This window comes from Zalophus californianus, chromosome 3, assembly GCF_009762305.2.
Source record: "Zalophus californianus isolate mZalCal1 chromosome 3, mZalCal1.pri.v2, whole genome shotgun sequence".
NCBI classification, from domain to species: Eukaryota; Metazoa; Chordata; class Mammalia; order Carnivora; family Otariidae; genus Zalophus; species Zalophus californianus.
In genome coordinates, this window is record NC_045597.1 from 188,921,136 (window position 1) to 188,947,930 (window position 26,795).

General features: G+C 43.5%; 1 protein-coding gene across 1 annotated transcript in view; it reads left to right on the forward strand.

Moving 5' to 3' along the window:
• Positions 1-2,446: 2,446 nt before the first annotated feature.
• The window catches only part of SPP2 (secreted phosphoprotein 2), a 37,336-nt gene continuing 12,987 nt past the window's right edge, over positions 2,447-26,795 (forward strand). The window contains exons 1-5 of the mRNA XM_027590244.2: positions 2,447-2,568; positions 16,108-16,295; positions 16,397-16,521; positions 20,555-20,677; positions 21,816-21,923. Of these exons, the coding sequence (XP_027446045.2) occupies positions 16,226-16,295; positions 16,397-16,521; positions 20,555-20,677; positions 21,816-21,923 (426 nt within the window). The 5' untranslated portion in view covers positions 2,447-2,568; positions 16,108-16,225. The remainder of the gene's footprint in view (positions 2,569-16,107; positions 16,296-16,396; positions 16,522-20,554; positions 20,678-21,815; positions 21,924-26,795) is intronic.

The window sequence follows — 26,795 nt, forward strand, 5'->3', positions numbered from 1 at the left end:
TGCCCTGTCTCCTCTCACTTCATACCCTGGCAGTTGTGCCCCTAAATGTCCCCGATATCTAGCCACTCTCCCCTTCTCCACTGCTACTACCATTGTCCCAGCCACAGCAATCAACTCTGACCCTCCCTGTTCACTAGTCACTTCCTCTAGACTCCACACCTGGGCCAAAGTGCCCTCTTCAATGTGAAAACCTGACCATCTGACACTCTTGTTTAAAACCCTTAAACAGCTTCTTGATGCTCTGGGGATAATGAGCTTGGTTATTAACAGAGACCGCAAGGCTCCGGCCCTCTTCACCTTTCTAGCCTCGTCTGACACCCGCTCTCCCTCCCGAGCTCTGCCCCCTCGGTTCCTCACCGGGCACCCCGGAGAGGGGCAGCAATGCTACGAATAGTGAGTCTGGGACAACAGGACTCTGGTGGGGAAGCTGTGTGATTCCCCTACTCAGAGGTGACCCGCTCCCCGATGTCCGGATGTGTGTGTGTTCTACCCCTTCTGCCTGGGACTCTCTCTTCCTTGCCCCATCAGTGCTAGCTCAGCCTTCAGCCCTCATCCCAAGCTCAGACTGTCGGCTGACCCCCTTTCATAGCACCCCATGGAATGCCTCTGTGGTGCCCCCGAGACTTCTCTGACTTTCCTTGTCACTGTTGTCATTTTGCAGGTAGTCATGGGATCTTGGATGAATACTTATCTCCCCCTGCACAGTGTAAGCTCCCTGAAGTCAGGAACCATGTCAGGTTTGCTTCCCGATGTATATCGGCGAGCAGCGCGGTGCCTGGCGTATGAGTGTTGGCCAGTGTTCAGTAGGTGAGCAAATGTCTAGGTCAGGTGCTTGCTGGGAGGCGATCATGGTTGGTTTCCCATGTTTCTGCACATCTGCCTTTGTTGCTGACTATTTATTCAAGGGTTTTCATATGTTGAACAGCCTTGGAAGATGGAGACAAGGTCTCTCTCCAAAACCAAGGACAGGTGGCTAACTTTCGGAGGGGAAGGTAACGTTTTCCTCTGGAGGAAAGGGTCGGCACCCTACTGCCCGCTAGGAAAGATCTGGGTTCTCTAGGAGCAGGGACCAGGGATCAACTGCAGCCCAGTTGACTGTGTGGGTAGAATCTGGCTCTTCTCCTGTCGCCCAGGCGGACCCGGGGCTCAGGTCACCAACACAAACCACACGGGTCCCCTGACTGCTGCCATCACTGACAAGCTGCCCTTCGTCTCTGACCCGGGAATGGTGGGTCTTCTCCCAGCTTCCGTGCCCATCCCCAGCTGGGTGAAATCGCAGACCTTTCGAAAGTATTAACATTGATCACACTAATTCTATTTTATTCATTCTGCATGTTTCTTGGACTTTGGTGTCAAGATGTGGAGAAACAAAACACGAGAACTTTGTGAGTCCTAGGTCCTGTTCGTGTTTCCATGGGACAAATGGCATCCCGGGGTCACTGCTGTGTGATGCTGATGGGGGCGGTGGCTTTGGTGATCATCTCTCTTCTTGTCTCTCGTTTTTGTATGTTCTCTTTTTTTCTTTCTCTGATGTGTGGTTTTCTCCCCCCTCCGAGTTCTTTAATCTCTGCTCTAGTGGTTAAACTAGTTTCTCGCACACTGTTACTGTGCTGAATCGTAGTGGGGACTCCTAAAGAGGGGAAACACATTCCAGGTTTGGAAAAGGATGGTGGGCAAAGCGTTGGCTCAGAAGTTAGGAGACATAACTTTTAGATCTGTTCCGGCATAACTAGTTACGCGAGATGGGGCAGGTCACGAAACTCTGGCTTCTTCATCTAAACTCATGTCTGCATTCATTCATTCATGTGTGCATTCATTCATTCATGTGTGCATTCATTCATTCGTGCACTCATTCATTGAACAATTGCTTCCTAAAATATTTGAAATAAATGACGCCATTGCTTCCTTCAAAGGACTCACACGCTAATGAGACAGATGAGAGAATTCAAGATCCTAACGGGATGTGAAAGGCATGATAACAGAGGAAGTCCCGGGGACCTACTGCAGGGCCCATGTGGGTGGGCAGAGCAGCAAGAGAGATTCACAGTGAACCATGCAGGCAGCTGGGGTCTGAGCCGAGTCTGGTAGGACAAGTGCTTGGCCAGAAAGAAGGTCAGGAAGCAGGTTTTGGTCAAAGGAAGGAGAAAGCCCCAACAATTCCTGTTGAGCCTTTATTTACCAGGCTGTGCCTGTACCAAGAGATGGCCCCAAGCCTCCAAGAGTGTCACCCCTAGGGCCATGAAAAGTGCCCCTGGCAGAAGGCAGCAGGACAACACACTGAACTCTACCATTAGCCCTATAATCTGGGCCCTGCCCTCTTGTCTGCCCAAAGGGGATGGCATCAGTATCCCTCAGGGGGTGGTTGTGGGATGTGAGTGCTCGGCAGGGCCCTGGCACATGGCAAACATCCAAGCAACTGCATCAAAACTAGGGGAACGCTTTGGAAATTATTCATGACTTTGTTTTTGCCTCTTTGAGAACATGACCTTCTCCCTAGTTGGCCCAGGATCTCCATCTGCCTGGGCTGAGAGGAAGGAGCAGCGATGAGAATCCTGCAGGGAACTAGAGGTAATTCTCATTTTCCAACGGGCATGATAGGATTAGGCAACAAGAGGTTAGGCTTGAGAAGCAGGATACTGTCTTGAGGTGACTTTACAGATTCTTTATTCCCTTACTTGGCATCTTCTCCCCCATCACCTTCATCACAGTTGTCTGAAGGAAGACAGGGCAGTGCAGGGCATCTGGCGGGAAGATGCCAGACCCTCATCATTATTTACGTCTACATCTATGTGAGTCAATGAAAAGAGCTGAGCAGCCTCAGTCCCCAGGGGCTGGCTGCCCTTCCAGAAGCCTGCAGGAGGACAGAGCCCTGCTGGCCCCTAAATAGCTCCCACTCCCCATGTTCTTCAAACAAGCATATGCTTGGAAAAACGACTGGTCTGAAAATAGCCATATCTTACCAGGTAGGAAAAAATATTCTCTATCTCTTATTAATTGCAGAAAGGCACAAAGCAATCCCAAGAATTTGGAAGCATCAAGGAAGCTTTTTGATAAATCCTCAGGGTGCATTCAGTGCAGGAGCCCGCAAACACGTCCACTGATTTACATTTTTAAAAGGAAAGAGTGTTGTTTTAGAATTCTCTGGATTCCTGTCTCTTAGAAACGCTATTGTGCTTCCGAGGAGTTAGCACAGGATTAGACATGGTGACTGGAAGTATAAAAGGCTGCAAATTATCCTTCCTTTGGGGGTTATTGAGTTCTGTAGTTTGCTTTGCTCTTAAATGGTGCTTATTTGCTGCTTGTGGAAATGGAAACAGACACAGGATTTGTTCCAGATATGAGCACTCGGAGTCAGAGTCGAGGGGCAAAGACACCAATAAGGCATCTCATTGTGCTCCCTGCTTTTTTTCACGAGAGAATGACATGTGGTGTTGTGTATTCAACAGATAAAGAGATGATTGCTATCAAATATTTGAGGCATTTCCTCCCACTTTTGAAATTTGAAATTTAATTTCTTTCCCTTCCAAAATAACATTTGACATATTTTAAAAAAGCCAAAAAGCGCTGCGAGGCTTATAATGAAAAATAACAATCTGTGCCTAACGAAGAACGGAGACAAACCCTTAAAAGTCTTTTGTCTGTTTGTTCTGCTTCTTTACATTCTTATTTCTAAATAATAGGCTTATACTGCTCTTTGTTGATTTTTGATTCCTGTGACTTCCTACTTTTTGTAATGCCCCATCCCCACCCCCACCTCCATGCAATAAACACTTCCCAAGCTGCTGCCTTCCTCCCAACCATCACTGCTCCGTGCTCATGTGATCATGGCTGTATCTGTATGTTTCACAGCAATGCGGCATGTCCTTTTGTCATTGCCACTGTTGCTTTGTGTCAAATATTTGGGAGTCTACCTTCAGGGTGGACTTCTGAATTGAGGTGGGGTCATGTGACTGATCTGGCAACAAACTCCAGACCATTTAATTGTTGATGTGAAATTCTCCAGGGCTCTCTTCGCATCTGGCCACGTTCCAGAAGATGATTGCTCTATCGGTCTGGGTCCTTTTGTGACTTTGATCAAGAGAGTCCTTTTTTCAACTGGCAGCGAGCAAAAGATAAGATTTGATTGTTTTAAGCTACTGTGGTTTGGGGGATGATGTTGGTTACTCCACTGTAACCAAAGTTTTCCTAACTGAATTCCTTCCCGAGCAAATGTTTATTTTTCCTGGAAATAGCAATGCGTCATTTAAAAAGGTTTGCTTAATTTTCTCTGTACCAATCAGAAATGCAACTCTGAAGTCTACACGAAGGGTCTGAATCTCTTCTTTATCAGAGACTCTATTAATATTATCCTTTATCTACTCAAGGGTTGCCTTCTAGCCTCCTGCACAATTGTCTTCCTGGAGATTCTCTTCTCCTCTCTACTGTGGAGCAAAAATCCCCCAGTAACTTATTTTTGGCCCATGAGATGTAAGCAGCAATGCTGTGTGTGACCTTTGGAAAGTGTCCTTAAAGAGAAGAGCCTTATCTTTCTCTTTCCTTCTTCAAGCTGCATGGAATAGAATGTGATGGCTGGAGCTCTGGCTGTCATTTTGGACCATAATGATAGGATATCCTAAAGGAGTCCAGATCCCTGATAATTGTGGAAACTCCAAACAAGCCCTGGGCTGCCTATCATCACACTTTTTTTTAAATGTGAAAAATAAACTTAAATGTCATTTAATCTGGTTTTGAATTTCTGGTCACATGAAGTTGAAGCTGATTCAAACTGAACCTTCCTTGTGCTTAGCTAATTCCTTTGTTTTGATGAAGCACATCCTCCTATCAGTCATGGTTTGGTTAAGAAATAGAAGTGACTGTACACCCTAGATATGAGGGGATTTATACAAAAAAAGGAACTGTCAAATCATTACTTCACAACTTTTATCAAAATTCATTCCAAATGGATTAAATAATTAAAATGTAAAACAGGAAGTTATAACATATAGGTAAACAATTATGACTTTAACCAGAAGACTTTCTAAAGATGACACTAGTAGAAACCAAAAACAAGTTGAGTAGGGCTTAAAATGAAAATAAAATCATTCATAGGGCATATCACACCAAAACCAAAATAAACAAAAATTCATAGGAAGCCATAATTAAGATTCAAGGCTGCTGTTTGAAGGTTCTTTCCTTTCAGCAGGGTTTCTCAACGTTGACATGATTGACATTTTGGACTGGGTAATTGTTTGTTAGGGAGGTCTTTCCTGTGCATCATAGGATGTTCAGCAACATCTCTGGCTTCTAGATGCCCAGTAGGTCCTCTGCCCTAGTTGTTGACAACCAAAAATATCTCCGGACATTGCCACATGCCCTTGAGGAGCAAACTCAGCCCTGGTTGAGAACCATTGCTCTACATGGTGGTTCTCACATTGGAGCATGCGTCAGAATCACCTAGAATATGTGTAAAACAGAGACAGTTGGGTCTTCTCCCTAGAATTTCTGATGTAATAGGTCTGGGGTGGGGTTTGAGAATTTGCCTTTTTCGTAAGTTCCCAGGTGGTGCTGAAGCTGTTGGCCTGGGGACCACACTTTGAGAACTTCTGATCTATGATCTTATGCTTGCAAATAAACACATCGTTCCCTAAAATATGAAATCAACAATAAGATTGATATTTCCAGGACATGGAAATGTTGTGACCATAGGTAATCAAGGTCCATCTTGACAGTGGAGTTCAGGAGTTGAGAAACCATGTTCTTAGATGAGATTGCAAGACAGAGGCAAAATTTGTGATTTATGGATCAGATGAAGATTTGGTTTACATTTGCTCTAAACTTTTCTTCAGTTTAATATTACTAGAGAGATGACCAAAATGAAAGAAACAATCTCAAAGAAATAATAAATATGATAGCAATGAATCTTACTAGTCTGTGATATGGATGTCCACCCATCTTTACTCAAACATTTTCCAATTGCTTGTTAAGCTTCCCGTGTTAGATACAAATGTCCAGGGGCTATGTAAAAAAAAAAGAAAAAGCTATGCAAACTTCTTCACTTACTGCCACATAACTTTTAATAGTTCACCTAAGTAATTTTTGTTGAAATAGCAGAAAACTGCTAGAATTAATCCTGTACACCTTTCTGCAGATAGGCAAAAAAAAAAAAAAAAAAAAAGGAACTACATCATTATGGCCTGAATTTCAACAGATGGCTTATATATACTATTCCAGGTTTACCAGACATGATGCAGTTTTAGATCATCACTTTTGAGCACGAACCAGCCCCTGCTCTGTATGCCCTGTGCATTGTTTATTACAGCCAAGTGAATCCAGCACTGAAATGATCTATCTTGTGCCAGCAAGCTACAAACAAAACCAATAGCCCTGTGCGGGCAACATTATTTTATTGTTGTCTCCTTAATCTCCTCTATTCTTTTGCAATTACTTTTATTAGTATTGCTCATTTAATGAGACCTTGGAGTTTGGAGCCAGATGGTGCCTTTAGTTAAATCTGGAAGACTCTAATGGAATTGAGTTCAAACCAGGCTAAGAGTAAGAGAATTACAAATCTCTTAGCATACTGCTTTGTGTACATTTGGCACCGCAGAAATTAGTGCAGGCTCCAAACAGGAAGACCCTGATTAAGGTTCAGAGAGACCACGTGTGCTCCTATCTGGGATGCGGTGTAGCACAAACAAGACAGGGCATGCCCCCTGCCTCACGGAGACTGTAGTCTCCTAGAAGTGAAGGACAATAAGAAGCAAGCAAGCAAGACCACCAGGCATTGTGATGAGTGGCAGGAAGGGGGGAAGCGGAGATGATGTGGAGGGGTGCTCAAGAATGCTCTCTGAGGAGGTGCTAGTTAGGCCGATGCCCTAATGATGGGAAGGGGCTGACTTGGGGAAAGCAAGAGAAATGCCATCACTGTTTGTTAGAAGGAATCGGGGAAAAGCCGTGGGATGGAAGTTGTTTTGTGTCCTCAAGGAACTACGAGGACACCTGTATGACTGGAGCCTATAGAGGGAAGGCGGGTGGCCCCAGATGAGGCCAGAAGCTACTGGACCCAGAGATGTTGCATGGGGCAAATGGACATTGGGACCCTGAGATTATCCAGGGATTTTTAATGGCCTCTGTGGCAATGTGCTGATGAATAAGACCCGTAGAAAGAATATCTTTGGGATCAGAGCAGTAAATGTTCATGATCTGGCCAGTCTGTGAAATCATCAGAAGCATGATTTTGACCCTTTGTGCAGAGGGCAGGCAAAACGGAGGCAATATTTTGATTAATCGCCTTGCCTCACACGGTAGCGTTAATTTCATACTTGCATACCACACTTCTGGTAGGGCACAGCGGGGGTGGTAAATCTACCCAGTGTCTCCTCTTCGTCCTTCCTGTTGGTAACAATGGCTGGCCTGCCTCCGACCAACATCCTGCCCCACACTGTGTCCCTAGTAAACGGCCACAGTCCCCTTCCCAGAGGTCTCCTTTCTGTTCTGTCTTCCTGGCCTTGGTCCCCGCCTCCCCTGTGGGTGCTTCTGCTTCTGTCAAGGCCCAGTTCAGACACACACCTACCTGGGAGTGGGGTCAGGAGTGAGTGAACTGCCAAGAACTCTTACAGCAATGGATACTTCCCTTGCTGGCACTCATATTTGCCTTGTGTAGGCAGGGTGAGCTAGATCATTCGTTCATTTAAGCTATTCTCTGGACCTGTTGCCTTATACATAACAGATGTGAGAAAGTATGTATTGAATTCCATTCTTACTAGCACTTACCATTTATTGAGCAATTAATTGGTCAAGGGCTCTTCCAAGTGTTGGTGATTTAATCCTTATGTGATGGTTAATTTTATAAGTCACCTTGGCCGTGGTGCCCAGATACTAGGTCGAACATTTTTTTCTGGGTATTTCTCCAAAAATATTTTTTTTAAATTTTTTTATTGTTCTGTTAATCACCATACATTACATCATTAGTTCTTGATGTAGTGTTCCATGATTCATTGTTTGTGCATAACACCCAGCGCTCCACGCAGAATGTGCCCTCTTTAATACCCATCACCAGGCTCACCCATCCCCCCACCCTCCTCCCCTCTAGAACCCTCAGTTTGTTTTTCAGAGTCCATCGTCTCTCATGGTTCGTCTCCCCCTCCGACTTACTCCCCTTCATTCTTCCCCTCCTGCTATCTTCTTCTTTTTCTTTTTTCTTAACATATGTTGCATTATTTGTTTCAGAAGTACAGATCTGTGATCAACAGTCTTGCACAATTCACAGCGCTCACCATAGCACATACCCTCCCCAATGTCTATCACCCAACCACCCCATCCCTCCCACCCCCCTCCACTCCAGCAACCCTCAGTTTGTTTCCTGAGATTAAGAATTCCTCATATCAGTGAGGTCATATGATACATGTCTTTCTCTGATTGACTTATTTCACTCAGCATAACACCCTCCAGTTCCATCCACGTCGTTGCAAATGGCAAGATCTCATTCCTTTTGATGGCTGCATAATATTCCATTGTGTATATATACCACTTCTTCTTTATCCATTCATCTGTTGATGGACATCTTGGCTCTTTCCACAGTTTGGCTATTGTGGACACTGCTGCTATAAATATTGGGGTGCACGTATCCCTTCGGATCCCTACATTTGTATCTTTGTGGTAAATACCCACTAGTGCAATTGCTGGATCGTAGGGTAGCTCTATTTTCAACTGTCTCAGGAACCTCCGTGCTGTTTTCCAGAGTGGCTGCACCAGCTTGCATTCCCACCAACAGTGTAGGAGGGTTCCCTTTTCTCTGCATCCCCGCCAACATCTGTCATTTCCTGACTTGTTAATTTTAGCCATTCTGACTGGTGTGAGGTGGTATCTCATGGAGGTTTTGATTTGGATTTCCCTGATGCTGAGCGATGTTGAGCACTTTTTCATGTGTCTGTTGGCCATTTGGATGTCTTCTTTGGAAAAATGTCTGTTCATGTCTTCTGCCCATTTCTTGATTGGATTACTTGTTCTTTGGGTGTTGAGTTTGATTAAGTTCTTTATAGATTTTGGATACTGGCCCTTTATCTGATATGTCATTTGCAAATATTTTCTCCCATTCTGTCAGTTGTCTTTTGGTTTTGTGGACTGTCTCTTTTGCTGTGCAAAAGCTTTTTATCTTGATGAAATCCCAATAGTTCATTTTTGCCCTTGCTTCCCTTGCCTTTGGCGATGTTTCTAGGAAGAAGTTGCTGAGGCTGAGGTCGAAAAGGTTGCTACCTGTGTTTTCCTTTAGGATTTGGATGGACTCCTGTCTCACGTTTAGGTCTTTCAACCATTTGGAGTCTATTTTTGTGTGTGGTGTAAGGAAATGGTCCAGTTTCATTCTTCTGCATGTGGCTGTCCAATTTTACCTTATGCATTTGTTGAAGAGACTGTCTTTTTTTCCATTGGACATTCTTTGCTGCTTTGTCAAAGATGAGTTGACCATAGAGTTGAGGGTCCATTTCTGGGCTCTCGATTCTGTTCCATTGATCTATGTGTCTGTTTTTGTGCCAGTACCATACTGTCTTGATGATGACAGCTTTGTAATAGAGCTGGAAGTCCGGAATTGTGACGCCGCCAGCTTTGCTTTTCTTTTTCAATATTCCTCTGGCTATTCGGGGTCTCTTCTGGTTCCATACAAATTTTAGGATTATGTGTTCCATCTCTTTGAAAAAAGTGGATGGTATTTTGATGGGGATTGCATTGAATGTGTAGATTGCTCTAGGTAGCATTGACATCTTCACAATGTTGGTTCTCCCAATCCATGAGCATGAAACGTTTTTCTATTTCTTTGTGTCTTCTTCAATTTCTCTCATGAGTATTTTATAGTTTTCTGAGTACAGATCCTTTGCCTCTTTGGTTAAATTTATTCCTAGGTATCTTATGGTTTTGGGTGCAATTGTAAATGGGATCGACTCCTTGATTTGTCTCTCTTCTGTCTTGTTGTTGGTGTATAGGAATGCCACTGATTTCTGTGCATTGATTTTATATCCTGCCACTTTACTGAATTCCTGGATGAATTCTAGCAGTTTTGGGGTGGAGTCTTTTGGGTTTTCCACATACAGTATCATATCATCTGCAAAGAGTGAGAGTTTGACTTCCTCTTTGCCGATGTGGATGCCTTTGATTTCTTTTTGTTGTCTGATGGCTAGGACTTCTAATACTATGTTGAATAGCAGTGGTGAGAGTGGACATCCCTGCTGCGTTCCCGACCTTAGGGGAAAAGCTCTCAGCTTTTCCCCATTGAGAATGATATTTGCTGTAGGTTTTTCATAGATGGCTTTTATGATGTTGAGGTATGTACCCTCTATCCCTATTCTCTGAAGAGTTTTGATCAAGAAAGGATGCTGTACGTTGTCAAATGCTTTTTCTGCATCTATTGAGAGGATCATATGATTCTTGTTCTTTCTTTTGTTAATGTATTGTATCACGTTGATTGATTTGCGGATGTTGAACCAGCCTTGCAGCCCAGGGATAAATCCCACTTGGTCATGGTGAATAATCCTTTCAATGTACTGTTGGATCCTACTGGCTAGTATTTTGGTGAGAATTTTTGCATCCATGTTCATCAAGGATATTGGTCTGTAATTCTCCTTTTGGATGGGGTCTTTGTCTGGTTTTGGGATCAAGGTAATGGTGGCCTCATAAAATGAGTTTGGAAGTTTTCCTTCCATTTCTATTTTTTGGAACAGTTTCAGGAGAATAGGTATTAATTCTTCTTTAAATGTCTGATAGAATTCCCCTGGGAAGCCATCTGGCCCTGGGCTTTTGTTTCTTGGGAGATTTTTGGTGACTGCTTCAATTTCCTCAGTGGTTATAGGTCTGTTCAGGTTTTCTATTTCTTCCTGGTTCAATTTTGGTAGTTGATACATCTCTAGGAATGCACCCATTTCTTCCAGGTTATGTAATTTGCTGGCATAAGGTTGCTCATAATATGTTCTTACAATTGTTTGTATCTCTTTGGTGTTGGTGGGATCTCTCCTCTTTCAGTCATGATTTTGTTGATTTGGGTCATTTCTCTTTTCTTTTTGATAAGTCTGGCGAGGGGTTTATCAATCTTGTTAATTCTTTCAAAGAACCAGCTCCTAGTTTCGTTGATCTGTTCTACTGTTCTTTTGGTTTCTATTTCATTGATTTCTGCTCTGATCTTATTATTTCTCTTCTCCTGCTGGGTTTAGGCTCTATTTGCTGTTCTTTCTCCAGCTCCTTTAGGTGTAGGGTTAGGTTGTGTATTTGAGACCTTTCTTGTTTCTTGAGAAAGGCTTGTATTGCTATATGCTTTCCTCTCGGGACTGCCTTTGCTGTATCCCAAAGATTTTGAACAGTTGTGTTTTCATTTTCATTGGTTTCCAGGAATTTTTTTAATTCTTCTTTAATTTCCTGGTTGACCCATTCATTCTTTAGGAGGATGCTCTTTAGCCTCCATGTCTTTGAGTTCTTTCCGACTTTCCTCTTGTGATTGAGTTCTAGTTTCAAAGCATTGTGGTCTGAAAATATGCAGGGAATGATCCCAATCTTTTGGTACCGGTTGAGACCTGATTTGTGACCTAGGATGTGATCAATTCTGGACAATGTTCCGTGGGCACTAGAGAAGAATGTTTATTCCGTTGCTTTGGGATGGAATGTTCTGAATATGTCTGTGAAGTCCATTTGGTCCAGTGTGTCATTTAAAGTCTTTATTTCCTTGTTGATCTTTTGCTTAGATGATCTGTCCATTTCAGTCAGGGGGGTTGTTAAAGTCACCCACTATTATTGTATTGTTGTCAATGTGTTTGTTTGCTTTTGTTATTAATTGCCTTATATAATTGGCTGCTCCCATGTTAGGGGCATAGATATTTACAGTTGTTAGATCTCTTGTTGGATAGACCCTTTAAGTAGGATATAGTGTCCTTCCTCATCTCTTATTACAGTCTTTGTTTTAAAATCTAATTTGTCTCATATAAGGACTGCAGCCCCAGCTTTCTTTTGGCGTCCATTAGTATGGTAAATGGTTTTCCACCCCCTCACTTTCAGTCTGGGGGTGTCTTTGCGTCTAAAATGAGTCTCTTGCAGAAAGAATATCAATGGGTCTTGTTTTTTAATCCAATCTGATAGCCTGTGTCTTTTGATTGGGGCATTTAGCCCATTTACATTCAGGGTAACTATTGAAAGATATGAATTTAGTGCCATTGTATTGCCTGTAAGGTGACTGTTACTGTATATTGTCTATGTTCCTTTCTGATCTATGCTGCTTTTAGGCTCTCTCTTTGCTTAGAGGACCCCTTTCAATATTTCTTGGAGGGCTGGTTTTGTGTTTGCAAATTCCTTTAGTTTTTGTTTGTCCTGGAAGCTTTTTATCTCTCCTTCAATTTTCAATGACAGCCTAGCTGGATATAGTATTCTTGGCTGCATATTTTTCTCGTTTAGTGCTCTGGAGATTTCATGCCAGTCCTTTCTGGCCTGCCAGGTCTCTGTGGATAAGTCTGTTGCCAATCTAATATTTCTACCATTGTAGGTTACATATCTATTCTCCCGAGCTGCTTTCAGGATTTTCTCTTTGTCTCTGAGACTCGAAAGTTTTACTATTAGATGTCGGGGTGTTGACCTATTATTATTGATTTTGAGAGGGGTTCTCTGTGCCTCCTGGATTTTGATACCTGTTTCCTTCCTCACATTAGGGAAGTTCTCTGCTATTATTTGCTCCAATATACCTTCTGCCCCTCTCTCTCTTTCTTCTTCTTCTGGGATCCCAATTATTCTAATGTTGTTTCGTCTTATCGTATCGCTTATCTCTCAAATTCTGTCCTCGTGATCCTGTAGTTGTTTCTCCCTCTTTTTCTCAGCCTCTTTATTTTCCATCATTTGGTCTTCTATATCACTGATTCTCTCTTCTGCCTCATTTATCCTAGCAGTTAGTGCCCCCATTTTTGATTGCACCTCATTAATAGCCTTTTTGATTTTGACTTGGTTAGATTTTAGTTCTTTTATTTCTCCAGAAAGGGTTTCTCTAATAACTTCCATGCTTTTTTTCAAGCCCAGCTAGTATCTTTAAAGTCATGATTCTGAACTCTAGGTCTGACATCGTACTAATGTCTATATTTATTAGGTCCCTGGCTGACGGTACTATCTCTTGTTCTTTTTGCTGAGGTGATTTTTTTTCATCTTGTCATTTTGTCCAGAGGAGAATAGATGAATGAGAGAACAAAATGCTAGCAGGTTAACAATGTCCCCACCAAATATACTCTATACAAATCAGAAAAGACCTGAAACCAGGGGAAAAGAAAGGGAAAGAAAGAAAAAAGAAAGAGAAAAGAAAGAAAAAAAAAACAAAAAGGAAAAGATAAAAACAAAAACAGAACAATACAAAAAAAAACAGAATATGATCAAATATGATTAGGCTAGTGCATAGATCAGTGCCACACACTAGATTTTGGGCGTGTTTTGGTCTGTTAGAAAAAAGTGCCTCTTAAAATTTTAAAGGAAGAAAGACTTATATATGTACAAAATAAGAGTTGATACAATGAAAGGATGGAAGATGACTGTAAAGATGAAAATTATAAAAGATTTTATAAAAGGAATTGATAAGATAAGAAGTTGTTTGAAAAAAGAAAGAAAAAGATTAAAAAAAAAAGAAAAACAAAAACAAAAAAAAAGGGGAGAGAATGTGATCAGGCAGGAGACTAGAACAAAGCCATACACTAGTGATTTAGGGTATATTTTGATCTGTTAGAAGAAACTATCTCAAAATTTTAAGGAGAGAACAACTTATATATATATATATATATGCCAAAAATAAGGGTAACTACTATGAAGGAATAAAATATGACTCTAAAAATGAAAAATAAAAAATGTTTTTTTTAAAAAAGGGATTGATAAGATGTTGGTTGAAAAAGGGAAAAAGAAAAATTAAAAAAACAGTTAAAAAAATTAACTTTGAAAAACTAATGAATCATGGTAAAAAAAGCCATGAATTCTATGTACAGTATTCCCCTAGCGCTGGAGTTCTCCCGTTCTCCTTGATCGGTAAACTTGGTCTTGGCTTGCTGGCTGTTCCTGCTGATCTTCTGGGGGAGGGGCCTGTTGCCGTGGTTCCCAAATGTCTTTGCCGGAGGCGGAATTGCCCCGCCCTTGTCGGTCCGGGCTAAGCAAGCTGCTCGGGTTTGTTCTCAGGAGCTTTTGTTCCCTGCAAGCTCTTGGTACAGCTTTGGAAGACCAGGGTGAAAATGGTGGCCTCCCAGTCTCCGCCCAGAGGAGCTGAGAACTCGGGGCCCCGCTCCTCAGTGCGCCCCCAGAGAAAAGCAGTCACTCCCGTGTCCCCGGTCTCCAGCCGCACTCCGTGCTCACCCGGCCTGTGACCGAGCGTTTCTATCTCTGGCACCCGACCCCGTGTGGAGTCTCCAAACCCAGCAGATCCCTGCGGTGCGCTCCCGCGCCGCTCCTCCCAGGGGAGGGAGGGGAGTCTCCCCGGCTCTGCCCCTTGTTGGGTCCCTGCTGGAGGAGCAGTGGCCCGACTGGGCCGCGGATCACAGTTTATGGCCACCCCGAGCTGAGAGCCCGCGCCCTGGCTCCGTCTCTGCAGCCGGCTTCCCCGCTCCGATCCCTGGGAGCTCTGCTGCACTCAGGCCCCCCCAGTCTTTCTGTGACCCCGAGGGTCCTGAGACCACACTGTCCGTGAGGGTTCCACCCCCCGCTTAGCCACTGCAGCGACGTCCCTCAGCGGAGCCGACTTCTAAAAGGTCCGATTTTGTGCTCCGCGGCTCTAGCACTTGCCAGAAGCGGCCGACGGAGGCCCCCTCCCCCGCCATCTATCCTCCTGAATATCGCCTCGGATTCACTTCTCCGCACGTCCTACCTTCCAGTAAGTGGTCGCTTCTCTGTTCAGAGAGTTGTTGCTATTCTTTTCTTCAATCTCCTGTTGAGTTCGTAGGTGTTCAGAATGGTTTGATCCCTATCCAGCTGAATTCCTGAGACCAGACGAAACCCAGGTCTCCTACTCTGCCGCCATCTTGCTCCGCCCCCCTTCTCCAAAAATATTTTCAAATGAGATTAACATTTTAGTAAAGCCGACAGTCTCTATAATGTGGGTGGGCCTCGTCCAACCAGTTGAAGGCATCAATAGACAGAAACTGACCTCCCTGGAGCAGGAAGGAATTGTATAACAGACTGCCTTTGCTTTGAATTGCAACTCTCCTTGGGTCTCCCACCTGCTGGCCCACCTTGCAGATTCTAGACTTGCCAATCCTCCACCCTTGTGCGAGCCAATTCCTTAACACAAATCTCTCTGTGTCTCTGTCTCCCTCTGTTTGTCTGTCTGTCTCTCTAAACACCCTGTTGGTTCTGTTTCTCCAGAGAACTCTGATTAATGACACACTTTATATGCCCATTTTACAGATGAGGAAGTTGAGGCATTAAGCACTGTGCCCAAGGACAGACACTTGATGAGCGTGAAGCCAAGATTCCAGGCTAGGTCTTTCTGAGTCACAGCACAGTACAGCTTCTCCTGCATGAACTTGAAGGATGAGAACACAGCGACCTGCTCATAACACACACTATTTACTATAAATCATCTCTCCTTTTTAATATTCCCCAGGTAGGGTGGGCTTTTATAGCACGTGAGAATCATCAACGCACAAACGCCTTATCATTCAGGTGAAGTGCAAAAATTTCCATTAGCAGAGAAGGCTGGTTGACAGCTATGTACACAGTATGTGTGCTTGACCTGTTTCGGTCCTATATATGAAGTCCTCTCCTTTACGGTCATAATTTCCAAAAACATCTTGAAATAACCACACAATTTTCACACACAGTCAACTACAAGATCTTTAGGAACACAAGAGAGAACCAAACAGACAACAGTTTAAAATTCACGGTTTTGCTGAAAATAAGATTACATCTCCCCTCCCTTCTAAAAATGTCATTAAAATAAAGAGAAATAAACAGTACATGTGGATGAAATTAAAATAGAGAAAAACAAACTGCGCACACAGAGTCCTGAGCCTCTTGATGTCTTTCGCCGTGGGCTAAAGTCCCATTTGAGGTCAAAACTTCAAAAGTAGCCTCAAACTGGAACTTTTCCATAGGAAGAGCCAGCAGTGAATATTGACCCCAGATCAATTGTTTCTGTTTAAGCTGTGTAGACTGCTCCAGTCAGAGAGAGCAAGCCAGGTCCCTGTTGATAAAGAGCTGCTTTCAGCTGGACTTGTCACCCCCAAACGCATAGGAACTATCTTGCTGCTTCTGAATTAAAATGATTGAGAAGATGATGATGAAGATATTGATCGTGTTTGTGCTTGGAATGAACTACCCGTCTTGCGCAGGTAAGGAACTTGGAGACACGGGTCCCCTGCCCTAAATGCTGTGGCGCCGTGCTGGTCCCTGTGCCTTGTCTCACTGTGTCCCCATGTGCTTGTGGGTGCAGGTTTCCCGGTGTATGACTATGACTCATCCTCCTTGAGGGAAGCCCTCCGTGTGTCCGTGGCAAAAGTGAATTCCCAGTCCCTGAGCCCGTATCTGTTTCGGGCATTCAGAAGCTCTGTAAAAAGAGTAAGTGCATATTATATCTTCTTGATTCCTCTTTATATACACTGCTTTCTGTTATTTATTTTTTCTGTCTGTTGGGTACACTTTAAACACTTTTCCAAAAGATAATAGCTAGTCCTCTCTTTCGTACTGTTTTTGGACAGAGAAGGAATTTAATAACAGTTACTGTCCTAAGGCCCTCCAAGCCACTTTTGATGCAGGATTCTTCTGGAGTATCTGCCCTCTGGCCTGGCTTCCCATTTCCAGATGTTGCCCTGCATGCGCCCTGCTTCTATATCCACAGCTCCCATGGTTCCTCTTAAGATGTTTTAGTAAGAGCTCGCTTATCAGAAATGAGGCTTTTCCGATTTCAGCAGTCCTGCTCCTCATACCTAGAGGCAATAAATTCCGGCTTTTAAGCTCAAGAAATCCCACCTTCCTTTGTCAATTTGGTAATGATCTGTTTCCTGTTAGCTTTGGGGAAATGTGAATTTTCTTGAGCTTCCAATGACTTGGTCTGTGATTAGCAAAGAAAGAAATGCAGAAATTCGCTTCAAAGGAAATGAGGAGCCTGGACAGCGAGTCACCTTCCCCTCCTCCATCTGCAGGTGACTTCGAGGCTTACTCACTGTCCAGGCGTGGTAAGAACAGAAATTCCCCCAGGCTCGTGGTTGCTAAGACGGGAGGTGGGAGAGGTTCTGTAAAGTCACAGGTCCTATGAATGAGAGTTCTGTGCAGCCAGGCTTCTCCAGAGCAGAACCAATAGAATGTGAGTGTGTGTGTGTGTGTGTGTGTGTGTGTGTGTGTGTGTGTGTATGTGTGTGTGTGTGAGAGAGAGAGAGAGAGAGAGAGATGTGGGGAGAGAGGGAGGAGAATGAGTGAGAGATTTATCATAAAGGATTGGCTTATACTATGTGGAGGTTTGGTAAATCCAAAATCTGTAGGGTGGGCTGACAAGTTGGAGGCCCAGGAAAGAACTGATTCTTGCAGTTCACGTCTGAAGGCAGTCTGCAGGCAGAATCCCTTCCTGCTCAAGAAAAAGACAATCTGTTCTATCCAGGCCTGCAACTGATTGCATGAGGCCCACCCACATTAAGGAGGAAGAACTGCTTTATTCAAATCCACCAGTTGAAAATGTTAGTCCCGGGGCACCTGGGTGGCTCAGTGGTTAAGTGTCTGCTTTCAGCTCAGGTCATGATCCCAGGGTCTTGGGATGGAGCCCTGCATCTGGCTCCCTGCTCAGTGGGGAGTCTGCTTCTCCCTCTGCCTCCCTGCCATCTCTTGTGAATAAATAAATAAAATCTTTTTTAAAAAATAAAATGTTAGTCCCATCCAAAAAACACCTTCACAGAAATATCCAGAGTGTTTGACCAAATATCTGAGCATCGTGGCCCAGTCAAATTGACACATAAAACTAACCATTATAATCACCCGCAGGAATTTGTTATGGGTTTTTATTGCTCGGCCATTTTTGTTTCTTTTTGGACTAAAATACCAAAATGTGCTCATTATAAAATGTCAGAAAATATAACAAGAAAGAAAAAAACAAAAATATTATCTATTATCCATTCCTCTGAGATATCCACTATGAGCATGTGGGAGAAGGCCTTTTTGGATCCTTTTCATGTATTGGTATAAAACATATTTTTAAAAAGAAAAACAGGAGCATAGCATAACATCAATTATAAAGTCCCACAGTTTACTTCAGCAACAGTGCTGGATTTGGGATTTTCCCTGGTTGATGCCTTATTATCAAACATTTAGGTTGTCCCACCTTTTCAAACAACACAGAGTGGAAATTAGCGGGTTGAAAGTGAGTTTGTATGAAAAAGCAAAACTGGTAGGCTTTTCTCCTTATTCTGAACAGAGTGCTTAAAGATGCAAAGAACGGTTGCAAATTCATCTCGTAGTTCAATAAAATTATCTGTGCTCAAAAAAATCCCACATTTTCATCTTTTTAACTAAGCCTTTGTCTTGTCAGTTTGTTTTCACTGGAGGGCTTTAAGGGAAATTGCTGGTGCACTATCTAGGTGGAGAGCGCCAACAATGCACTCTCGCGGAAGAGGGCTTTATTTTTTTTATGAAGCTCAGATTTATTATCCAATATTTTAAAATTATGAATAAATGCGGTAGTAAATATTGTCGAGGCTGAAGTTTTATTCTTTCTTGTTTCCAGGAAACTCTTCTTCTATGAGCACTCTTCCCCCGGTGTTAGAAGGAGACACAGAGGTTCCCCCATCCCAGGCTTGGAGTTTGTCACTTATTTCCCAATGCAGCGTTCTACCGTGCCCATCCTTCCCAATGTGTGAGCGGTCTGTGCGTTCACAGAGGGTTCTCCCCACCTTCTCCTCACTGGGAAGTTGGTTGAATGTGTGCTGACTCAGCTTTGTCACAAGGTGGGCCCAGGGACTGAAAGGGAGTTTTAGAGCCTGGGGGTGCGGTTGGGTACTGGGACATGGCAGCCCCCATCTGGCCTCCCTGCTGCCATCTTGTTCCTGCCGCTGCGTGGTCTCTTTGCAGCAGCCGTGGTGATTTACATCTTAGCTCATAAATTCGTCTGAGAACTTCCCATTGCAATGAGAATGAAATCTAAACACCGTCCCATGGGTGACAGGGCCATAAATTACGCGACACACCCTGACTTTCACACATCATGGTGTATGGTTCTCCTCTTGTTCATTTTGCTCCAGCCACAACAGCTGGACTTACTCTGCCCCAGGACACTGGCGCTGCTTTTTCCACACATGATGGGCTCTTTCCCATTCTAGAAGCCTCAGCGGAAAATATTTCTTCCTCGGGAGGATTTCTCTGGCACTTTCTCTACAGCAGCTACTCCCTCTTCTCCACCCCCATTACCATGTTGTTTGTTCCTTCATAACACCATAACCTTCTAGAATGACCTTGCTTACTTCTCTTTAAAGTGTTTACTGTGCAGCTGTATGTAATCTAAGCTGGAACCTAAGCTGCATGGGGTCTTCCCTGCTCTGCCTTTGGGGCTGGACACACTGTGAGTGCTCATTAAGTCACGGGACTTCCGTGTCATCAGAGAATCGCAGATTCATCATGAAGTTTGGAAGTTTCCCCCAGTATCCTACCCTTGGTGGAAGGGAGTAGACAACTGTGTGAACTCATTTATGGACCACAACTGATCAAACAGGAAGCAGGATGGGGTAGCACTGTACAGCCGAGATGTACTGATCACTTCATTTCTTATTTCAGGGATTATTAAGAAATTATGGGGGCATTCTTTTAGGAAAATGATCCTTAAAAATACAGTTGATTCTCATTATTTGTGGTAGTTGTATTCTTATAAAGTCACCATGCACACTAAATTGGTACATACCGAACCACTGCTCCTGGTCTAAATTAGTATATACTGAACCATTCCTCCTGGTCTAACACATGTGTTCTCTCCATGTGGCATATCCAGACCTTCTGGTGCTTAGGAGCATGGACAGCACTCTAGGACTACACTTGGGGGCCATTTGAAACAACAAAATCACCAAGAAAAAAACCCCCACAGAAATGAGAAAAACGTGGTCCAAAATAAACCAGGAAAGTGACACTTGTCTACAGTATGACAGCAGAAGCGAGAAGGCAGAGAGCTGCTTTGTCTGATCTCAGTTGGGAACATGTGCACGGGGCAGCTCAAGTTCTTTGCCACTCTGCACTTGTCTGTGGATGACTGCAAAGAGACCCTGAATAATGATTTTGGGGATTATGAATACATTTTAGTGAGTAGGCACATTTGCAAAAATGGTATCTCTGAATCATGAGGATCAACTGTAAATTAAGTCATCAGAGGTAACACTCGCCTTGCAGTTCAGACACCTAAGTTCTGGTTCCATTTTTTTTTTTTAAATGAAGTATTATGTGCCTTTAGAAAAGCACTTCTCCTCTCAGACTGAGGGGGTGGAACTGGGGATTGCTAAAACCACTTAACAGCTTCCGCCATGAAGGAGTCTGTAACTTCGTCTCATTGTGCAGGGAGAAACATTTGTAGCATTGTAAACTTCAGAATCTCACCAAGGCACACTGATGCTTTGTCTTTGTGAAGGTCAATGTTCTGGATCAGGACAGCTTGAACATGGACTTAGAGTTTGGCATTCGGGAGACAACATGCAGGAGAGATTCTGGAGAAGACCCCGCTACCTGTGACTTCCAAAGGGGCTACTACATGGTAAGTATGGCAGGAAACGCCATATCCCAGAAACTAGCAGGACGAAGCGCCTTGCTTCTTCCATGACCTGGAGCTGTTCCAAGTCATAAGGAGACCTTGGCCCCTGCCTGGCACCTGGCCACCCTGAGAGGCACCAACTGTGTCCATGCTGTGTTTCCCTGGGGAAGGAGCAGTGTGGCTCAGTGGTTGAGGACTTGGGCTCTAGAGTTTGTGGTCTTGACTGATCCTGGCAAATTATTTAAGCCCTGTTGCCTCAATTTCCTGCTTCTTGAAATGGGTAGGATGATGGTTCCAGGCACAGTGAATACAAAGAGGTCAATCCCAAAGGTAAATTCCAGAGATGTTTCAAATTCTGCTTTAAATGAATCTAAAATGCCAACTGTGCTCTTGGCGTGAGTTGCATTATTTTGTAGTTGACTGTTGTGTGATATCTGCCCCCATCCTCCTCACTGGCTTGGGCTCCATGGGGTCAGGACCATGGTATGTTCAGTTTTTTATCGCCGGTGACCAGAGCAGGGCCCAACACTTGGTTTCCATCCATGGGGAAGGGTCTGGTGGATCAGGTTAGTGCCACCAAGCCAACACTTGCTCTCCAGGGCATTTGTGTTCAGATGCATGAGTTCTCGGGTTTTGTTACTTTATGAGTTTGTTACTTGATGAGTCGCTTTATGTCAGGGTCCCTTCACAAGAGTGTAAATTCTGAAAAGGGAATCCTTTGTTTTGTTGTTTCATGAGACTTTTCTCTGTGACTGTTTTATGAAGGACTCAAACCAAAGTGTCACAGCATCTGTTCCTAACGGAATCTGAGGTCGAAGAAGAGAACAAAGTCCTTTGGGTTCTTCCCACTTCCTTTTGTTCCATTGGGAAAATCGGGGCAGCCCACTCTGCTCCTGGAGGAAATGGTTGCTCTCCTGGGGGACTCGTGGTACACCAAATGCCTAACAGATCTTTAAATATTTCATTTGTTTCTGCTTCAGTCTTGAGAAATTTTCATTTTGGAAACATGAAATGCCTCTGTGAATTTTTCCTTTCTGTTTGCATCGTTCTGTCAGGCCTTACGGTATCGCCTGATCTCTCACATAGGTCCTAACCTTTTCTATGAGCTGCTGAGGATTGAACTCAATTTTTTCTTTTCCAGCCCTCAGCTATTTGCAGAAGTACGGTGCGGGTGTCTGCTGAGCAGGTGCAGGATGTGTGGGTTCGCTGCCACTGGTCCTCCAGCTCTGAGTCTAACAGCAGCGAAGAGGTAGGACCCAGGGGCTTGGTGTCCTCCAGAACAGCGCCTGGTAGGGTCTGTGTGGGTCTGTGACAATAAGACTGGTGTGATGGAGTCACGGGAACATCACCCAGGCAGGGGCGAGCACAGCTCTGCTGACTTGGCTGGAATCTCTCCTACTTCTCCAACCTCTTCTCTCTCTCCCCCACTCTGTTTTTATTTCCCAGAGATTTAGAAACAGAGAGCTTAAAAGCAATAGTTGGCAAATCTTCAAAGATTTAGATCTAAGTACGCAGCTCCCTGGCCCTGTGGTTTAGTGGAGGGAAGGGGGAGGGGCATTTTTGTCGGACTCGAGTTCAAAACCATTCAGCAGCTCTGCAGTCTAGGTCAGGGTGCTTGACTCCATGGTCTGCTGCCTCTTCATCTGCGAGATGCCAAAAGTAAAAGCCACCTGATAATGTAGAGAGAATTGAGTAAGTTGGTGGACGAGAAAGATCTGGTCCAGCGTCTGGTCCACAAGAGATGCTTGATGAATGGCAGGACATGGCTTCCCCCCACCCCAAATGTGTTGAAATTGATTCGCAATCATTCTGTAAAATTAACAATATGTAAATTTCTGACTTGAACATATATTCCATATTTATTTGTCTGTCTGCTTATTAACTGCTTTCCTTACTAGAATGTATGTCTCCTGAGGGCAAAGAGTGTTAGTTTTTGTGGGTCTAGGACAATGTTTGATACAGGATAAATGTTCAGTAAATGCTTGCTGAACGGAGGAAGAGAGGGTCAAGAATACGATATGAGGAGGAAACCTCTTGACTCTAACTAGGCATAAAAACATAATTGTTACATTATTTATTCAAGACGAGATAACATTTTTGACTGGTATTTTAAAATATTTCTACCATGGTACAACTGGATCTGTCCAATGACAGTCTTTCTCTACTCAGATTTTTATTCACTTTTTCAAGATTTCATTCTGTAGGTGAAAATTACATTAAAAGATTAAAGGAAATTCAGCTTCAATAATTCTACATAAAATTAACGTTCCTATATTATGAATATACTCACACCTTAAATATTTCGCATGGAAGTCCATTGTAGGGTTAGGACCTGAGGAAGCTAATGGCTAGGAGCTCCCATGACAGGGGACAGTTTGACAGGTGCAGGATGACTAAGCCCAGGTGCTGGGACCTTCTCCACAGAAATGTTCGATTGATCTCGTGCATACTGGCACCTTTGAGGATCAATCCACAGGTGGTTTCTGGGTTTTTCATGGAGCCATGGTTTCAGGATCTAGTTCCTGGGTGTTAGGGCTAGTACGAAGGGTTTCCTTTTCTATACTCCACTGAAGCATCTAAGAAGTCAGGTGTGTTTCCTTACTGACACACTCACACGCTCATGGCCTGGCTAATCCAGAAATGACAAGTACCAAGCACAGTGTTTCACAAAGACTTTGTTCATATTGATTTTGTGGCTTCTATGGGAACAGCCAGGGGGACAGTAAGGGGTGAGACAAGCAATCCTAGCCCCCGTGGAGTTTGTAGATGAGTGGGGGGTCCATTCAGCAGGGGTGATCCTGACTATCAGGCTAGCAAGTGGGGGCACATGGCAAGAGGACAGAATCTCACCTGGGTGCAGGAGAGCTTCCCTGGGGGACCCGACGTTCACATCAAGAACTTCCATCAGGACAAAGAAGACAGGTATGGAGGGGAGGGAGGGAAAGTGATTCTAAGCACAAGGGGATCATAAAGGAATTCATTGGTGCATGAGAAGCTGGTTGAGTTGGAATGGACAGAAATCATTATGACCTCAATGAGCAAAATATGGGACAGAGGCATAAGGGTTGATCTGGAGAGAAGTCAGGATGGACCTCAGGGGTCATGTCTAGGATCTCTGGCTTCATCCTAATGGCAATGGGCCTATTGGCTAAGAGCAGGTATTCATCCTTTCTGATGGCTGAGTAATATTCCATTGTATATTTGAACCACATCTTCTTTATCCATTAATTTGTTGAAGGGCATCTTGGCGCCTTCCACAGTTTGGCTATTGCAGACATTGCTGCTATGAACATTGGGGTGCATGTGGCCCTTCTTTTCACTACATCTGTATCTTTGGGGTAAACGCCCAGGAGTGCAATTGCTGGGTCATAGGGGAGCTTCACCAGAGGCTGGAAGGACAGGTGAAAGAGAACACTAGCCGGTGCCAGGAGTTAGTAGTGAGGGTTGAGAAATGGATTCTAGTTCATTCAGTGACCTTTAACACATTGAACTGAATTCAGTAACTGCCCTCCCCCCATTTAACCCCTCTTCCATCTCTGATTTGGGAAGTTGATTCTGATCGCATAGCCCACAAATCTGTTGCAACTTTCTCATTGCATAGTGAGGACTATGCACTTTTCTTCCAATCCGAGTTTTGTAAGAAGACTCTGACATTAAGTTAAATTGGCCCTTGAAACAAACAATATTTTAAAATAAACTCTCAGGTGGATGTTCCTCAAAGATCAGGAAATTGTAAAGAATTACGAGCACATTAAAAAAAAAAGAATTCCTTAAATTAAAGAATCCTGTAATTCAAAGGAAAGAAGAAGAAAGCAGAGATGGAGATTTCAAGTATTCCTGGAAACTCTGAAATAAATTTCTTATATGAAACAGAAAAAAAAAAAAGAAAACAGCTGTTAACCATTTTCAGTGAAATAAGCAGTGATATTACAAACATAAAAGAGAATAGACTAGGATGAATTTAGTCATCAAACAAGTAAATCATTGTTGGAAGTAGGAAATAGATGAAATAAAACAAACAAACAAAAATCCTGGAGTAATGAAAACGAAGATCATTTGAAAAACATATGTAGGTTCTAGAAAAATTTCCAGGGAAAGGAACTTATGTGAAGAAAGGTGTAAGCCAATCGAGGGTAAGATTAAAAATCCAAAATATGAAGAATAAATAATATATAGGTTATATATCTATATATATAATAAAATAAAATATGATGAACTTCGATCAAATGGAAAATATCTCCTAAGGATATAATGCGAGCAACTGCTGCATATATGAAGTTTGGATTTTCCCCTTACATGATACTTATTTATTTATTTAAAGATTTTATTTATTTATTTGACAGAGAAAGACACAGTGAGAGAGGGAACACAAGCAGGGGGAGTGGGAGAGGGAGAAGCAGGCTTCCCGCTGAGCAGGGAGCCCGATGCGGGGCTCGATCCCAGGACCCCAGGATCATGACCTGAGCGGAAGGCAGACGCTTAACGCCTGAGCCACCCAGGCGTCCCCCCCTTACATGATTTTTGAAAGGATAAAAGCTGTAAGGAAATTTGAGGAAAGAAATTTCTAAATTTGCTAATATTCTTCTCTCCTTAACCAAATACATATCTGTGTTGCGGGTAGTTTCTATTACATGTGTTAATTTTGGAAAGTGAAATAGAGAGAGGATGAAGGGCTCTGGACAGGACAGGAGACGCCGCCAGACACTTTGTGGTTTTGTCCCCATCCAGAGTGTGATGCTAACACCCATAGGTTGATGAGTGAACTAGACTTTTGACAAACCCTGGTTTGGGGTAGATGGGATGAGATCTGGCTAAGGCTTTAGCAAAGAGACCTAGAAACAGTCCAAAGGGAGAGAAAGGAAGAAGAATTAATATGGAATTCTGAGCTCAGGGAAGGGGACGTGACAGGCATTTGATTTACTTACTGCGTTCCATTTCCAATGATAGAAATTCAACTCCAAGTCGCCTCAGCCCCAATGGGATAAGTCCCTGGATCACATTCCCAGAAAGGAGTGGGAAGAGTTGGCCTCAAGGACCAGTTAATTTAGGAGCGTTCAGCACCACCTGTGCCACATTTATGTCTCCCCCTCTGTCCCCCTCCCCCATCCCTCCCCCTCGGTCCTGCCCCACCCCACCCCCTTCTCCTCTCCCTCTCTTACTGCAGATGAACTTTCTCCGTGTAGCAGGAAGCAGGGTCACAATGTACTCCAGATTCAGATCCTTTAAACTTAGGAAAAGGGAGCATTTCTCTCTAGCTCTACTGGAGATGCCTCTTGACATGACTCCCGTTGGCCTGGCTTTGGTCCCGTGTTCCCCCTTCCCCCTGCCACCTTTTATAAATTACACCTTTATTGGGTTATAATCCACATAGTATGTAACTCACCCTTACGATGTGTCCAGTTCAGTGGTTTTTAGTATATTCATAAGGTGGTACAACCGTCACCACCATCTAAATCCAGAACGTTCTCATCACCTCAAAAAGACACCTCATCCCCAAGAGCCCCCATTCTGTGTTCCTCTTTCCTCCAGCCCCCAGCAACCACTCATCTACTGTCTGGGTCTACAGATTTGCCTATTCTGGCCATTTCAATATAAATGGAATTATGCATCCTTTTGTGACTGGCTTACCCCCACTAAGTATCATGTTCATACCTGCTGTAGGGTATATCGGAACTTTGTTCCTTTTTAGTGTTTATACGGATATACTATGTTTGATCTATCCATTCATCAGTTGATCAACATTTGGATTCCTTCCACCTTTTGGCTATTATAAATAATGATGCAATGAGCATTCATGTGCAAGTTTTTGTGTGGACTTACGTTGTTATGGCTTTCAGTGGCTTCCCGAAGACTACTTGTGCAAGCCTTTTCCAAACTGAACACGTTATGGGAACTTCATAGACAGGAAACCTCCACATCTGATCTAAATGCAGTCTATTTGCAAGTCCACATAAAAGGTTCCATCTTTCTGGTCCCTAATATTTGGGAGCACATTCTGAGTCCAGTGGAAAACTTTTTAGGCAATTTAAACTTCATGTAAGTTACTCTTCCCATGTGCTTTCTTAGACACACATGTTTGACTCCATGTAAAGTTATTTAATAAAATATGTTGCCTCATTTT